The 16,814-nt window shown below is 30.8% G+C and overlaps 3 protein-coding genes across 3 annotated transcripts; all 3 read right to left on the reverse strand.

Annotated features, from left to right (window-relative positions):
• Positions 1–2,169: 2,169 nt before the first annotated feature.
• Positions 2,170–3,242, reverse strand: LOC126661617 (uncharacterized). Its single transcript, XM_050355471.2, has 2 exons — positions 2,886–3,242; positions 2,170–2,604 (listed from the first exon to the last, which is right to left on the reverse strand). The coding sequence occupies exons 1-2, from the start codon at positions 3,240–3,242 to the stop codon at positions 2,170–2,172; spliced, it is 792 nt and encodes a 263-aa protein (XP_050211428.1).
• A 183-nt stretch (positions 3,243–3,425) lies between these two features.
• LOC126661618 (uncharacterized) lies at positions 3,426–5,216 on the reverse strand. The gene is made up of 3 exons (XM_050355472.1): positions 4,584–5,216; positions 3,862–4,435; positions 3,426–3,499 (listed from the first exon to the last, which is right to left on the reverse strand). Exons 1-3 carry the CDS (start codon positions 5,214–5,216, stop codon positions 3,426–3,428), a joined length of 1,281 nt encoding a protein of 426 aa, XP_050211429.1.
• A 5,837-nt stretch (positions 5,217–11,053) lies between these two features.
• Positions 11,054–16,083, reverse strand: LOC126661619 (uncharacterized). Its single transcript, XM_050355473.1, has 2 exons — positions 15,491–16,083; positions 11,054–13,448 (listed from the first exon to the last, which is right to left on the reverse strand). The coding sequence occupies exons 1-2, from the start codon at positions 16,081–16,083 to the stop codon at positions 11,054–11,056; spliced, it is 2,988 nt and encodes a 995-aa protein (XP_050211430.1).
• Positions 16,084–16,814: the final 731 nt, after the last annotated feature.

Here is a 16,814-nt window from a genome sequence, read left to right on the forward strand (position 1 = left end):
TAATTACACGGTTTGTGGAAACTGGTTTGACCAGTATATTCAAAACGGGTATAAACTGTATTTGGAGACTCAGAATCTTATTGAATTACCACAGTTTGAAGCAATATACAATTTCATAGTTGGAGAGGATGGACTTTATAAGAGGGCCTGGGGTGATGTCAAGCATGTGTTATTTCCGATTCACCTTAAAGTTGACGGCGAAAATAAGGACCATTTTATTCTTGGAAGGTTAAGTTTTGATGACAGAAATTTTTATGTGTATAACTCTTTGAGAAATGACTTATATGACGAGTTTGCACGTAATGCTATTACTGCATATTCAACGTTGCTGCCATTAATATTGGAATGTGTTGGATTTTATGATCGTGCTGATATCAACTTCTACTCTGATCATTATATTGGAAAGAATAAAAGTGATCCCTTTTCTTTTTCGTTTGTAGAAGATGTTCCTGTTCAACAAGATTCGTAAGTATTTTTTGCTTATCATTAGTTGTTATATTGTTTTTATTTAGTAGTTTTAAATTTTAAATTTATATTAACATGTTATTTAAAACTTATGCAGTGATTGTGGTGTGTATGCTGCTGCTTTTGCTGAATATCTGATTGAAGGTGAACGTATTCCTAGGGCTCTGCGTATTAAGCAAATATGTAACAGATATGCAGTTAACCTTTACATGTATGGTAGGTGGAAGAACAAGACTGGTTATATTTCTGAAGAAGACTAGTTGGAATTTGTTTATTTTTGGTAAAATTTAGATGTTTTTGTAAATGTTTTTTTGAACAATTATTGTAAGACAATATTTTTTTTAATATGAATTGTTGATTTACAGAATCAGTTTTTTTATATATGATAATGATATGATAATCTGTATGATAATCATATGATTACTCTATGATAATCATATGATAATGTAATTACAGATGTGTATCAGACTTATAGAAGAACTAATTTAATTTGATAAGTATATGATAATTGGTCATTTTAAGTTTTTAATTGTGTTATACAGATAAATATATGCTAAGGATGTGATTGAAGAGATTGCGGTGTATCCTGGAGTATCTTCATTTTGATCATATGTAATAGATAACTGGTACATTATTTTGATGAAAATTGTAATTGATAGCTGGTACATTGTTTTGATGGTTTTATTTTTGTATGATTAACATATGATAATTCAGTGAGAAATGTATGATAATCTGTATGAACCATTTATTGTTTTTATAATGACTCTTTTTGCAGACTATTATATGATAATTTTATGATAAGGTTATGATAATTGTATGATAATGAAGACAGAATGATAATTGTAAGTAACAATTGTTCAACTTTTATAATATTTTTTAATAGGATCTGATAAGTACATGATAATCTAATGATAATTGTATGATAGTGTTGTTTATTTCACCTGACCAATGATTCAGTTATGAATTTTCTTATGATAATAATATGATAATTCAGTGAGAAATGTATGATAATCTCTATGAACCATTTATTGTTTTTATAATTGCTATTTTTACAGACTATTATATGATAATTATATGATAAGGTTATGATAATTGTATGATAATGAAGACAGAATGATAATTGTAAGTAGCAATTGTTCAACTTTTATAATATTTTTTAATAGGATCTGATAAGTACATGATAATCTAATTATAATTGTATGATAGTGTTGTTTATTTCACCTGACCAATGATTCAGTTATGAATTTTCTTATGATAATAATATGATAATTCAGTGAGAAATGTATGATAATCTGTATGACAACCATTTATTGTTTTTATAATTGCTATTTTTACAGACTATTATATGATAAGGTTATGATAATTAAGACAGAATGATGATTGTAAATAACAATTGTTTAACTTTATAGTATTCTTTTAATAGGATCTGATAAGTACAAGATAATCCAGTTATAACTGTATGATAGTGTTATTCATTTTACATTATCAATTATTCAGTTGTGAATATTTTGTTATGATAATAATATGATAATATATGATAATTTATATGACAATATAATAATTGTATGACAAATAATACAGTGAATGATAAGAAATTTATTAATTGAAAAATAGTACAGTAAATGTTTGAATTGAACACATAACAGTTCTATGATTGAATTGAACACATAACAGTTCTATGATTGAATTGAACACATAACAGTTCTATGATTTTTTTGGTATACCTCTACATGTTTTACGGTTATGCCCATAAAAGCCACATCTGTTACACTTGTTTTGAGTCTTTGGTTCGACTGAACCTTTGATTCTTCTTTTTTTTGGCCTTCCTGCTTTTATTCTGCCAAGTGGAGGTAAGACAGTTATATCTTCAATATCTGAGGGGATATCCCATGTGTCTTCTTTACCAACTGGATATACAATTTCTTGATATGTAGCAAGCATTTCTTCATTTCTGAAGTACTTTGAGCAATATTCATGTGGGTCTTGGTGCTTCTCATAGCATACAGCTGTAGCATGTTTACAAGGAAGCATATCTATTTGAAATTTGTTGCATGTGCAAGTCCTTTCCTTCATGTTAACTGTATAAGTGTCTTCCAATTCAACTACACTGAAAATGAATTCATCTGTTGTCCCATCCACCTGATAACCAGAATATAATGTTCATATTAGAATAATAATATGTGTTATGATAAGTGAATGATAGGTTAATGATACTCATATGATAATGTAAAATATATTTTATTTGATTCATCTGATAATCTGAATATAGGATTCAATATAGTATCATGATTTTTATGATATCAGTATGACAACATGTGTGTATGATAACTGAATGATAATTAATGACAGTTTGATGATGATGCAAAATATAAATAATGATGATATAATCAGATTAATAAGTCAAAAAAATAAAGATTTACCTTGAGTTGTAGGGATTCTAAATAATTTTCTCTAAGAAGAGTTTCATATTTAGTAGACAATACTGTGAAAGTTCCTTTTGCAAGATTTTTGTTGTTGCAGCTCCATCTTTGAACAAGGCTTCTTAAGTATTCCATAATCATCGTAACTGGTAATTCTCTTGCTCTGTTAACTGCTGCATTGAATGATTCTGCTGTATTAGATGTCATAATATTGTACCTTTTGTTCAAAGAATGTGAAACTGCCCACTTTTTAAATTCTATCCCCTTGAGATATTCTGTAACTTTTGGATTTGTGTTGCTCAGATCTGTCATATGAATATCGAATTCAGTTTTTGTATATGCTCTTGCTGCTGCCATGAAGATATCTTTTATTTCTTTATGTTTTTTTTGAATTTGTACTTCACATTTTGCAGTAAATGATAGATGCAAATGTCATGCTGAACTTTTCCTTCAAACACACTCTCTACTGCCTTTTTGATGTTGTCATGTCTGTCAGAAATTATACACATTTCTTCTCTTATCCCAAAAACAGTTTTGATGTTAGAAAAAAAACCAATTCCATGATGCATCATTTTCTGAATCAGTAATTGCAAATGCAAGTGGGAATATTTTTCCTGCAATTAAGAATAAAAAAATTAATATTATGAAACAATTTAAGATAATGATAATGTTATGATCATCTGAAGATAATGTTATGATAATAGAACGATAAACTGTAATATAATGATACAGTTTATGATGATGGAAAAAAAGAGAGTGATAATTATATGATCATTTGATGATAATAGGATTATATAATTTATGATAATATAATGATAAAGTTAATGATAATAATTTTATACAGTTTATGATAATGACAATTATATGATCATCTAATGATAATAGGATGATACAGTTAATGATTATACAATGATACATTTTCTGATAATGTTATGACACAACTAAGATAATATGATGATAAATATAGTATTCTTACCAGCTGCGTTATGAGTTGAAGCTGAAAAAAGAGTACCTCCATATGCACCTTTTAAAAATGTTCCATCAACAATCATAATAGGTATACAGTGACTCCATCCAGTTATTGAAGCTTTCAGTGACATGAATGCATAGAGAAATGTATCATCCACATCTGTTTTTATATTTACAAATGAACCTGGATTTGTTTGCTTTATCATGTGCAAGTATCTTGGCAGTTGAGCAAATGAATTTTCTGGTTTCCCTCTTAAAAGCTCCAGTGCAATTTCTCTACATTTCCATGCCTTCCAGTAATCCAACTTAATGCGATACCCATTTCTCATATCTCTGATTATGTCATTAGGTGTATAAATTGTCTTGATATCCAAAAGATTTGGCTTTATGATTTTGGCTATGGTCTTTGAGCTGACATACTTATTTTCTCCCATTCTTTCTGCCAAAGAACATGTATGAAAATTATTAAATTTTCGCACTTGAAACATTTTTGTATGTCCAACTCTTGATGCATAAAAATTCCAATCACAAGAGTCATCGATGCATTTTAGCCGGTACTGTCTTTTGCAGGATTTTATCACCTGTTATTTTATCAGTTACAGATAAGATGAGCATATTATTAGTGTTTGATAATCGTATGATAATAAAATATATGATAAGCTGATAATGATATATAAAATACTTTTTTTAAAAAAGATTGTGTAAAATAAAAGTTTATTTAATATTTACCTTGTATTGAAAATGTTCTGATAGTCCATACATACTCATATCTGTTATTAGTGTTTCTTTGTCTATGAATATACCCCCTTCTTCTATTTTCTGATTTGCTTGTATTTTTCCAACATTAATTTCTTCAACATCTTCTTCTTGAAGATTATCTTGAAGGTCGCAAAGAAGATTGGCATATTCAATCATATCCAAATTTGTGTTAGATATTTCCTTTGATACATAGGACTGTTCATGCAGCTGTGATATGTTGTCTTCATAAACCAGGCTTGAACTTTTTTCTTTATTTGCAGCTGATGATGATGATGATTCCAGTAACCTGTTATATTCTGCCTCATTAAAAATAACACAAATTGGATATTTTGTGAAATTATTTTCCTTCTTCTTTAATTCCATATAAAATCTGAGACTTGCATCATCTCTAATTTTTATTGGAGGATAATCTTCACTTATTAGATATTGTATATCTAACTGAATTATACTTTCTTGTAGTTGCAATCGTTGATAGATTGTTTCAGTAAAATCTTTGAAAGTGCAGTCTGTTTCCAACAAAAGTCCCAATATCATGAAGTCAATATACTTTCCAGCTTCAGTCCATTTTCCATTATATTGCATTATCACTTGAATATTGTCCATTTCTGCAATTATAAATAGATAAGATAAGTAACATGTTGTGATAACGAGTTGATAACATGTGGTGATAATGAGTTGATAACATGTTGTGATAATGAGTTGATAACATGTTAATACCTATCAAGACAGAGATAATGAGATGATAACATGTTGTGATAATGAGTTGATAACATATTAATACCTATCTACACAGTGCTTTGTTATCATGAGAGTATACTTTTGTATGAAACGTATCAACTCATTATCACTATCATTATATTATCAACGCATTATCATTTTATCAACACAGTGATAATGAGCTGATAACATGTTGTGATAATGAGTTGATAACATATCGATACCTTTATCAACGCATTATCATTTTATCAACACAGTGATAATGAGTTGATAACATGTGGTGATAATGAGTTGATAACATATTAATAACTATCTACACAGTGATAACGAGTTGATAACATGTGGTGATAATGAGTTGATAACATATTAATACCTTTATCAACTCATTATCATTTTATCAAGACAGTGATAACGAGTTGATAACACGTTGACATATAATGTGTTGATAACATATTAATACCTATCTACACAGTGATATTGAGTTGATAACATGTTGTGATAATGAGTTGATAACATGTCGATACCTTTCATTTAAAATTTAGGAGTGCTCTGTTATCATGAGAGTATACTTTTATATGAAAGGTATCAACTCATTATCACTATGGATGTATTATCAACGCATTATCATTTTATCAACACAGTGATAATGAGCTGATAACATGTGGTGATAATGAGTTGATAACATATTAATACCTATCTATACAGTGATAATGAGTTGATATCATGTTCAAATCTATCAACATGTTATCAACTCATCATCACAACATATACTCTCATGATAACAAAGAACTCCTACTTATACTTGAAATCTACAACATGTTATCAACTCATTATCACAACATATACTCTCATGATAACAGACTACTTCAACTTATACTTGAAGTCTATCAACATGTTATCAACTTATTATCACAACAAAATTTTCAATATGTTATCAACTCATTATCAAAATATACTATCATGATAACATAACAGAGAGCTCCGAATTTTTATATATCAACTGATTATCAAAATATACTCTAACAGACTACTCAAACTATACTTGAAATCTATCAACATATCATCAACTGATTATCATACAATTTAATATCACTCGCAGATACGACACAATTCTATGCACATATTCTGACAGTTATCAAAATATCTCAAAAATTAGAAAACAGTTAATTACCTTGAAGAATCTATGATTTTCGAATATATGAATTTTTGATGAAGTTCTACTTATTCTTGAGATTAATAATTGAATACTTCAGCAAAACAGAATCGCGATGAAAGAATTTTAAACAAAATCGCTTTGAAAGAATTTTAAACAAAATCGCGAGCTTGAAGACGAGCTGAAGGAGGAGCTTTTAGAGAGAGAAAATTAGGTACAGAGAAAAAGAGATCTCGATGTGAGTGAAAGTGTCAGCTGGGAAAATAAATTTCTTATATAGTAGGAGTAAATTCATAAATAATAACATGTGGAGAGTAAAAACTTAAAAACGGAATAATCGTGATGTATTTTTTTCAACTTTTCCGCGCTGAGGTAATTTATCCTATTATTTTACTAATTTAGGTAAATACCTAATTTTCCCTATAAAATACTGATTTTGGCAGCCCATTTACTTTTATACAGGACAAGTTAAATCTTTACTTTGCCTACCTCATTTTCTTACTTTGATAACTTGTACTTCAAATTTCTTTCTTTTATACGATTTTTCTTATTTCTCTCAATCATTCTTCTTCTCCACGATTTCTTTTGAACTGTGAAAGAAAATTTTCACGATTTCTGCTCATTCGCTTCCGCCGTTCTGCCTTCGCCGTTCCGCCTCCTCCGTTCCGCCGTTCTGCCTTCGCCGTTCCACCTCCGCCGTTTCGCCTCCATCGTTCCGCCTTTGTCTCGCCGCGTCATCTTTCTTTTATCTTTTTAATTTTAGATCTGAAATTTTTTGTTCTTTTTTTTATTTTCAGATCTGTAATTTGTTTATCTTTTACTAACCATTAAACATGTATAAAGAGTATCTTTAAAGAATCTAATACTTATTTCATGTTATATATTTTGTGATTTTATATAATAAAATTCTGTTATTTCTGCATTTTTTTGTGTTTTGTTGTATTTCTGCGTTTTTTTTATTCTGCAGAATGATTTGTTGATGATGATTGGTTGCTGAATTATTGTAATGTTACAGTGTTGTTAATTTTATGTTGACTTTATGTTTATATTATGTTGATATCTACTGATTCTTTTTATTTTAACATTGACAAATAAGATAATATTGTCTGTGAAATAAACTTTTGTTAGATGAAATGAAACTGTATCATAACCGTCTTTGTCGAAATTTAGTTAGGTATGAGAGGTGGAACGCAAAATAGTTATACACGTGATTTTGAAGAAACTGTACAGCTGCAAAGAGAATTGAGGAAAAAAAATATTTTGAAATAAATTTTTTTAATTTGTGAACTGTTGTGTTGGTGTATATTTAATATATTTTTTATTTTTATATGTAAGAATAATTTTATTTTTTCATTTGAATTATTGTTGTTGTTTTTTCATATTGTTTTGATTACTTACTATACTAATATCTTTATCTGATTCATTTATTTTAAACATTTTGTACCTTTATTGTTCTTTAGTAGAATTATTACTATCATATTAACAAATTATCAACATAATGTCAACATGATATCAACAATTAATGCTAATTTAATTGTAAAATGGGAACATCGATTGATTTAAGCAAAAAACAATCAACATATTATCAAAAACATGTCAACAGGTCATCAATACAGCAATTTAACACTAACTTTACTTTTCTTTTAATGATTGAAAAATCAACATGTTATCAACAGTTTATCAACAACATGTCAACATAAAATTGAAAATAAAAAAAAAATAGAAATATTTATCAACATAATGTCAACAATTAATCAACAACGAATCAACAATTAATGCTAATTTAGTTAAGATGCTTGTAAAATGAGAATATTGATTGATTTAAGTCAAAAACAATCAACATATTATTAAAAACATATCAATAGTTCATTAATACATCAATTTAAGACTAACTTTATTTTTCTTTCAATGGTTGAAAAATCAACATGTTATCAACAGTATATCAACAACATGTCAACATAAAATTGAAAATCAAAAAAAGTTGAAATACATATCAACATAATGTCAACAATAAATCAACAACGAATCGACATAAGGAATAAAATAAAACATAATTTTTTGAAATTTTTTGACAATCTATAAAATATCAACAAAAAATCAACAACATGTCAACATGATAATGCTAACATATCCTTATCTAATATCATTTAAATTTTGTTTTTTTAGTTTATTTCTCGCACAAAATTATCTAATTTGCTAATGTTTTTTTAGAATAAATTTTTTCAATGTTAAAATTAAGGAAATACCAACTGATTATCAACACAAAATCAACATAAAATCAACAACACTGGAATATTATAATGTTTCAGCAATCAACCATCATAAATAAATCGAACTGCAGAATAAAAAAACACAGAAATACAATCAAACACAAAAAATGCAGAAATAACAAAAATTTATTCCATATAACCATAAATTTATATTACATAACATGAAATTAGCATTATATTCTTAAAATATAATCTCTATACATGTTTAATGGTGAAACAACAGTAAAAAATTGTAAATCTGAAAATAAAAAAGAAGAAAAAGAAGAACAATGAATAAATTATAGATCTGAAATCAAATAGATGACGACGATGAGCAGAGGAGATGATGACGACGATGAGCAGAGGAGATGATGACGTTAACAAAGATGACAACGGAGGCGATGATGAGAACGATGGCGGAGGAGCGGAGGAACAGAGGACGGCTCAGCAGAAGACGGTGAACGGTAAAAAAGAGAGGAAGATGAACTGAGAGGAAGAGAGAATTGAATGACGAGGAGAGAGAAAATAAATGAAATTATGATTTGTATTCTGTTAGGGTTTAATATGTAGAGTCCGTATAAAAGTAATAAAATAGGCCGCACATGGTAGTTTAGAAAAGGCAAATTTAGACCCGTATAAAAGATAAGAAATTGGCAAAGTAGGTTGTTTGTGTAAAAAGCCCTTTAAATTTCTCTGCATGGGCCTCACCCCTACTCTGCTCGCCAAGTTCGACAGTGTCTTCTCCTCGTCAGTTAATGAAAACTTCTTTCATAGATTCTCTAGTTCATTCTCCATCCCTAGAAAGCACTCCAAACACACCCACGCCACAAAACATATACTTATAAGAGAAGAAAATGATCTACTAGAGAAAATAATTGAAAAAACAAAGAGAATCCAATCCACAAAGAAGAATAATGACCTAGACTAATTTGACGTAGAATCGCTCGATAGGAAATCCTAGCGAAATAATTATATTTAAAAACAATATAAAGTAAGTCGTTGTAGAATAATTATATTGAAAAACGATATATAACCCAATACTATAATTTTTATGTCTTAAAATAATAAACACTGCCTATTTCAACATTTATATGTTGTCAATTTTGCTCATTTTACAAACTTTCAGTACAATCTTACCCACCTAATAAAAAAATTATGGATCCTCCACCAATAAAAACAGTCATTATAAAAAATAATTTACTCCCTCCGTCCCAATAGAGTTGTCCACTTTGCCTTTATCACACAGTTTAAGAAAAGTAATTATTGTTTATAGTTTTTGTAAAATTTCCTTACTTTTTTTGTCATACCCATATTTAATATAGGGTCCACTTGCAATTTACTTTTATTAATGGATTTTAAATAGGGACAATATAGGAAAATTGAGTGTAAAATTTAGGGATTATTTTCCAAATACCTGTTTTGGGTAAAGTATTTACACCATTTGGCCCATCTTTTCCTCTTATCCTACATTACCTAATAAGCTAACTTATTTAGCAAAAATACCCATTATATAAAGAAGGCTTATCTCATTTTAGGTTAAACTTTTATATAGCCACTTTTTTTCTCTCTCTTCTCTCTCTTCTTCTCTCTTCTTTTTCTCTTCTTCTCTCTTCTTTTTCATTTGATTTTGAGTTTATCTCCTCCGATTACTTTTCCGTTTGTCTTTTCCGTTCGTCTTTCCGGTCGCGCTTCTGTTCGTCTACTTACGATAGGTTTCTCGTCGTTTCCGGTCGTTTTTTCATTCGTCTTTTCCGTTCGCGCTACTCCGTTCGTCTTTTCCGTTCGCGCTATGGATTTCTCGACTCGTTTTTAGATTTGTGTAATTTTTTAGGTTTTTTAATGATTTAAGTATTTTATAAATAAATTATTGTAGATTTATAATTTTTTGTTTATAAAATTGTTCTATTATTCATATAATTATTTATTTTGTCTTCTCTTATTCATAAATTTGTTTATTGCTACTGATTTTGTAAAGAAAATATTGATTTATGGTGCATTTGTAATAATTTTATAATATCTTTACGTTTTAGTGTATTTTTGGTGTATTAATGGTGTATTTCTGCTTTTTTTAGTATATTTATGGTGTATTTACAGTGTTTATGGTGTATTTGCAGTGTTTATGGTGTACTTGCAATGTTTCATGGTTAAACCATAAAAAACACTACAAAATGTCATAAATACACTACTTATACACTATTTATACACTATAGGCGCCACATAGACATCACATAGGCAAATTGAAATCAAATTGAGAGTTTTTTTTTTTTTTTTTTTTCCAAAGTTACTAAGATAAAAAGAAAGACAGAAAAAAACTCTGATGATCAATTCCGAACTCTAGACAACCAAATGAAATGATCTTTTGCTTCTTGAGCAAGGGAATGAGCTTCCGAGTTGTCCTTCCTGGGGATATGGGCAAAGGTACAGACTTCGAAGAGTGATTTAAAATGCCAAATATCATTACAGATACCCCAACTAGCACTCGAGTGAGGAATACCCGAGTTGATAGATTGGGATACCAGCGCGGCATCTCCTTCAAAATGAACCTTTGTCCACGCCTTACTAATACACCAGTTCATCACTTCTCTGAGCGCTAAGAATTCCAGAATCCCTGGATCCCAGATATTCCTGAAGATAGCTGAAAAACTTCCCACTCGACGACCACTGCTGTCTTTTGCCACACCAGCTACTGAACCAAACCTAGCTGCTGCACACGTACCTGCATCATATTGGATTGTCAAACAGTGCTGATTCAAGACAGGGGTCCCAGGAGGAGAAACAACATCACTAGGGGGAGGCCTCCTGAAATCAGCCGCTCCTTCAGACTGGATAATACTGGCAGTCCCAAACTCCTGCTTGTATGTACTAGCATTCCCAATAGTGTCCCCCACTGACCAGATGTGATCTTTGAAAATCAAAGAATTTCTGGCTTTCCAAATCGACCACAAGAAAAAGCAGAAAAGGAATTCACTTTCTCTGGAGTCATCCAAATCCTGGAGCTGAGAGGTAAGACAAATCCATGCTTGTGAGAAGGAGCTGTACTGATCATCTCTGACTAGGAGGGAGAGCGGAGATGAGAACCAGAATCTCCTAACAAAGTCACACAGGAAGAAGAGGTGTAAACGGTCCTCCTGCTTCCCACAACGGGGGCACACTAGATTGCCTTGAAGTCTGCCGTTAAGATTTTTGGCTGTTGGAATACCATTTGAAAGAACTTTCCAAAGAAAAATCTTGAGCTTGTTTGGGATTTGGTAGTTCCAAAGGGCTTGCCATTTAACTCTTGGGATCTCTGAAACTTGGGACATATGGGACTCTTGATTACTGTTTAAAGCAATGTAGTACCCTGATTTAACTGAGAAACGCCCCGACCTGTTATGATGCCAGCATTGCCTATCCGGAACTGATGAGAGGGGGAGAGGGATAGAAAGAATAGCAGCAACATCTTCCTCTATAAATAAGGACTTAAGCAGTTCTTCCTTCCATCTATGGGATTGTTGACAAATAAGCTCGTGGACTGTAGCTGGAACTTCCTCCCTATTGATACCAGGGATAAGTCTAGGAGAGAAAGGGAAGGCAGAAGGGATCCAGGGCTCTGATAGAGTTTCCATCTGAAGGCCGCTGGATATTTGCCACCGCCTACCCAGGTTAAGCAACTTTAGACCATGTTGCAGGCTTCTCCATCCCCATGAGGGATTGTGCTTTCTAGGGGCTTTCCAAATGCAGGAGCTGGGAAAATATTTCCCTTTCAGAATCCGGAAAAGAAGGGATTGTTGGTTATGCTCTATTCTCCAAGCTTGCTTAGCAAGTAAGGCTTGATTAAAGGCATTGAAATCTTTGAAGCCTAGACCTCCCTCCCATTTACTTTTACACATTTTGTGCCAGGCAACCCAGCTCATTTTCCTTTTTTGTTGAGTACTACCCCACCAGAACTTTGACATGAGACTGTTAATTCTTTTGCATAGAGACAAAGGCAATTTGAAACACATCATTGAGTACACTGGAATAGCTGCTATCACTGCTTTCAGAAGGATTTCCTTGCCTGCCATGGAGAGTAAATTTTCCTTCCAGCCCAACAGCTTCCTCTCTATTTTATCTATGATATCTTTGAAAGAAGTTTTTTTGGACCTCAAAATAAAAGGTGGGAGACCTAGATATGAGCTTTCAGAACCAATATTTTGAACTTTCAACAAATTGGCCAAGGTTCTCCTGGTGTTCAAATCTGTGTTTTGACTGAAAAAGATAGCAGACTTGGAGAAATTTATAAGCTGCCCACTTGCCCTGCCATAGTCCTCAATAACAGAAATTAGCCCAGTCACATCTTGATGAGTTGCTTGGGAGAAGATGATGGAGTCATCTGCGAAGAACAGATGACTGATCACCGGACACTCCTTGGCAATCTTGATTCCCTTGATAACATTTCTAGCTACTGCCTGCTTAATCTTGAAACCCAAGCCTTCTGAGCATAAGACAAAAAGGAGAGGGGACAGGGGATCCCCCTGTCTTAATCCCCTGCTGGGCCTAAAGAAATCACAAGATTCTCCATTAATCAAGACTGAATAGGACACCGAAGTCACACACTCCATTACCCAATTAATGAAAATCTGGTTGAAACCCCAGGCCTTCAACATTTGGCAAAGGAATTTCCATTCAAGTCTATCATATGCCTTGCTTATGTCCAGTTTTAGGGCAAACTGAGTCTGATGTCCTGATCTTTTGCTTCTGAGGTAATGAAAATTGAGAGTTGGCCACAATTGAAACCAAATAATTTGTTTTTGGCAAAAATCGATAAAATTGAAAGGTCAAGACTTTTATGAAATTTTTATAAAAGGTTTGGCCTTTTTACGACATTTGGCCTTTAATTTAAGTATTGTTCGTCCATCTCTATAAAATTTTAAGGCTCGCCGCTGCGTACATCAATCAAAAGCATATATTATACACCTATCAACCAAAGAAAATAATGGAAATGTAATTTATTTGCTTGAAGCAATATACAAAGATAACAGTTAAATATATATAACAGAATGTTCCCTTTCTCTCTCTTTCTTGTGAACTGGAAAGACAATCTGCAAGTCTAATCTCTGACTTTTTGTCTTTGTCTTTTTCTTTTCTCTATTTTTTCCAATTTTCTTTAGTTATCATTTTTTCTTCTGTTTCAGGGGGTAATTTCCTGACTTTAACTCTGCACACTATCATCACTACTTAGTACCTTTTACAAATTGAGATAAAAGTTATTTTTATTCACAAAATTTATTATAAAATTGAACAAAAGATCACTTTTTCATGCCTGTACTTATATTAAAATATTAAAAAAAATCTAAAATAAAAAAATCGGATCACTTATACTCTAAATTTGCATAAACTGGCTCAAAAATTACCCCTTTACTAACATGACACCTTAATTATAGAATGAAACTTAAATTAATCATATTTTACACTAATTAATTATAATCAACACTAATTAATTATAATCAACACTAATTAATCATACTTAACCACCAATAAATTACAATCTAACACTAATTGAATGAGTGATTTTTTAAAAATTTTAACAAAAAATAATTTTTAAACTTTTTTTCGGAGCTACTGCTCATTTTCCCGAGGAGCAACAGCTCTTCATTTTTTTTTGATTAATGATATTTGCAATGTTTTAAAAACCGGACCGGACCGGCCGGTCTGACCGGATTAACCGGGAACCGGCCCTCAGTCCGGTCCGGTTACAACTTAAAACTCCTAAATACTAAAAATCGGACAAAAACGGGTTGAATCGGTGAAATCCGATTTTTTAATCAAACCGGTAGAATCCGGTTTTTGAATAAGCTGTTCAAAAATAGCATTGTTTTGTCCCAAAAATATAAGTGTTGGCCAGGTCTTATATTTTCTTTTCCCATGTGATGTGACTTGATGTGATATTTTAACTCTCTTTCTTTCCTTTTTTATTTTCTCAAGACACTACAACCTATAAATATTCTTTTTTCTAAATCACACTTCAATTTATTTTTTCAGCATAAAAAAGGAATACACGAAATATAGTTAACAAAGTATTTATGTATAATTACATTCAGAACAATAAATATTTTCAATACGAAATATTCATCAAAATTTTAATCACTTAATATTTTTATTCTAAAAAACAATATACTTATTAGTTTTCAGTTAAACAATTATTAATTGAAAATTTAGAAAGTTGTCTATTTTTTTATAAAAAAACATTTATTTTAAATATTTTTAAAAATTAACCAATTATAATTATGTTTAACTAAATCAAGTTTGATAATATTTTTTCATTAAAACATATCATATTATTATTAAACTTTTATATTATGGTTGTCAATTTAAAAACTTTTATAATTTTGTTTTAATAATAATTTTTTTTACTAAAATTGAATTTTTTTATATAGAATAATTATTTTATATACTCTTAAACATTAATTATCTACAATTATATTTTAATTTTTACATAAAAAATTCTAAAAAATAGTATTATTTAAATATTCTATCATATTTTTATTTATAATATTATATTTTTTATTTAAATAATTTATATTTAATAAAATTATAAAATCCGATCCAACCCGGTTGAACCGGTTGAACCATGAACCCTCGATGAAGCCGGTTTCCGTTCCGGTCCGGTTTTAAAAACATTGGATATTTGTATTAGCTCAACCACAAGATGTGGAAGGCAAAGAAACTAATACAATCAAAATTAGACACATAAAAAATCCAAACTTCTAAAAACGTCCAAACTAGAAAAAGGAAAAGACGGATGAGCAGTCTTGTAATAAAGAACAGCCTTGCTAATACTATCCAAGATGATACTATCAATTCGGGTAGTCTTGAATTTGAAAACCCTTTTGTTTCTAGCTTTCCAAAGGGACCAATTTATGAAGAACCAAATAGTATTCCATAGGATTCTGTATTTTTTCCTGCATAAGCTAGACCATTGTCTGTAGAAATTCTCTAAAGAGAAAGGAGAGACCCATATATTATTGCTCAAATGCATAAGACGAGACCACGTTTGCCAAGCAAAGTGACAATGCAGCAAAATATGAACTGTTGTCTCCTCCTGCAAACAAAGAAAGCAGCCACTGTTTACCTCCATTATAATTCCTCTCCGAGCCAAAACTGCGTTACATGATATACTATCTCGAGCAACAAGCCAATGAAAAAATTGAACTCTTGGTGGAAGCTTAAAAGCCCAAATCATTCGGATAAATTCAGTTCCTCCAGCAGGACCAGTCAAATTCACCATCTTCATGCTAAGGAGTTTAAACATTATAGACGATGAGTAAGTTTTTGTCAGCTGCCAAACTGATTCATCCCGCCTGGCTGAATTAAAGGAAATAGCAGCTAACATAATCTGTAATCTACTGAACTCTTCTTCTTCTCCGATACGCAAACGACGAGCCCAGGAAAAGCAAGTCTGATCGTTCCCAGTTAAAACAGTTCTTCATTTTTCCGCCAAAGAGCAGAGTTCCTCTTTCAAGAGAACAAATCTGCTTCTCCGATGAGGAGCATCCTCAGATGAGGAGCAAGAGGAGCTCTGCTCCTCATTAGAGCTCCTCGGTTCCGGCGAGGAGAAGCTCCACCTCACCGGAAATCGAATTTTTAAAAAATATATATATAAAAAATAAAGTCCTTAGGTTTTTAGATATTATTAATAAAATAAATAAACTTTTAAAATTAAGTTACTAATTTAAAAGTTTTATATGTTAATTTAAAAAAATGAAAATTTTAAGCACAATTTTAACTTTTTTTTTGTTAAAAACCACTTTAAAAGAAAACCACTATCTAAAACCGGAGAGTGTATTTCACTCTCTAAGGTGAGAGTGGAAAGAGTGGGTTTTGAGCCAAAATACACAAGTTCAGGGTATAAATGATTCTGTTTTTCAGTTTTGGAATTTTTTGATATTTTGACACAAGTTCAGGGGTGAAAGCGATCTTTTATTCTTATAAAATTCATTAAATAGAGTACTTGAGATCCAATTCATTTTCTTCATAAATTTATATTGCAAAATTAATTAAATATATGCCGATTCTAAAATATATAAGTTCAGGTAAAATATATTAATAATTTTAAAAAAAATT

This window comes from Mercurialis annua, linkage group LG8 (genome assembly GCF_937616625.2).
Source record: "Mercurialis annua linkage group LG8, ddMerAnnu1.2, whole genome shotgun sequence".
NCBI lineage: Eukaryota > Viridiplantae > Streptophyta > Magnoliopsida > Malpighiales > Euphorbiaceae > Mercurialis > Mercurialis annua.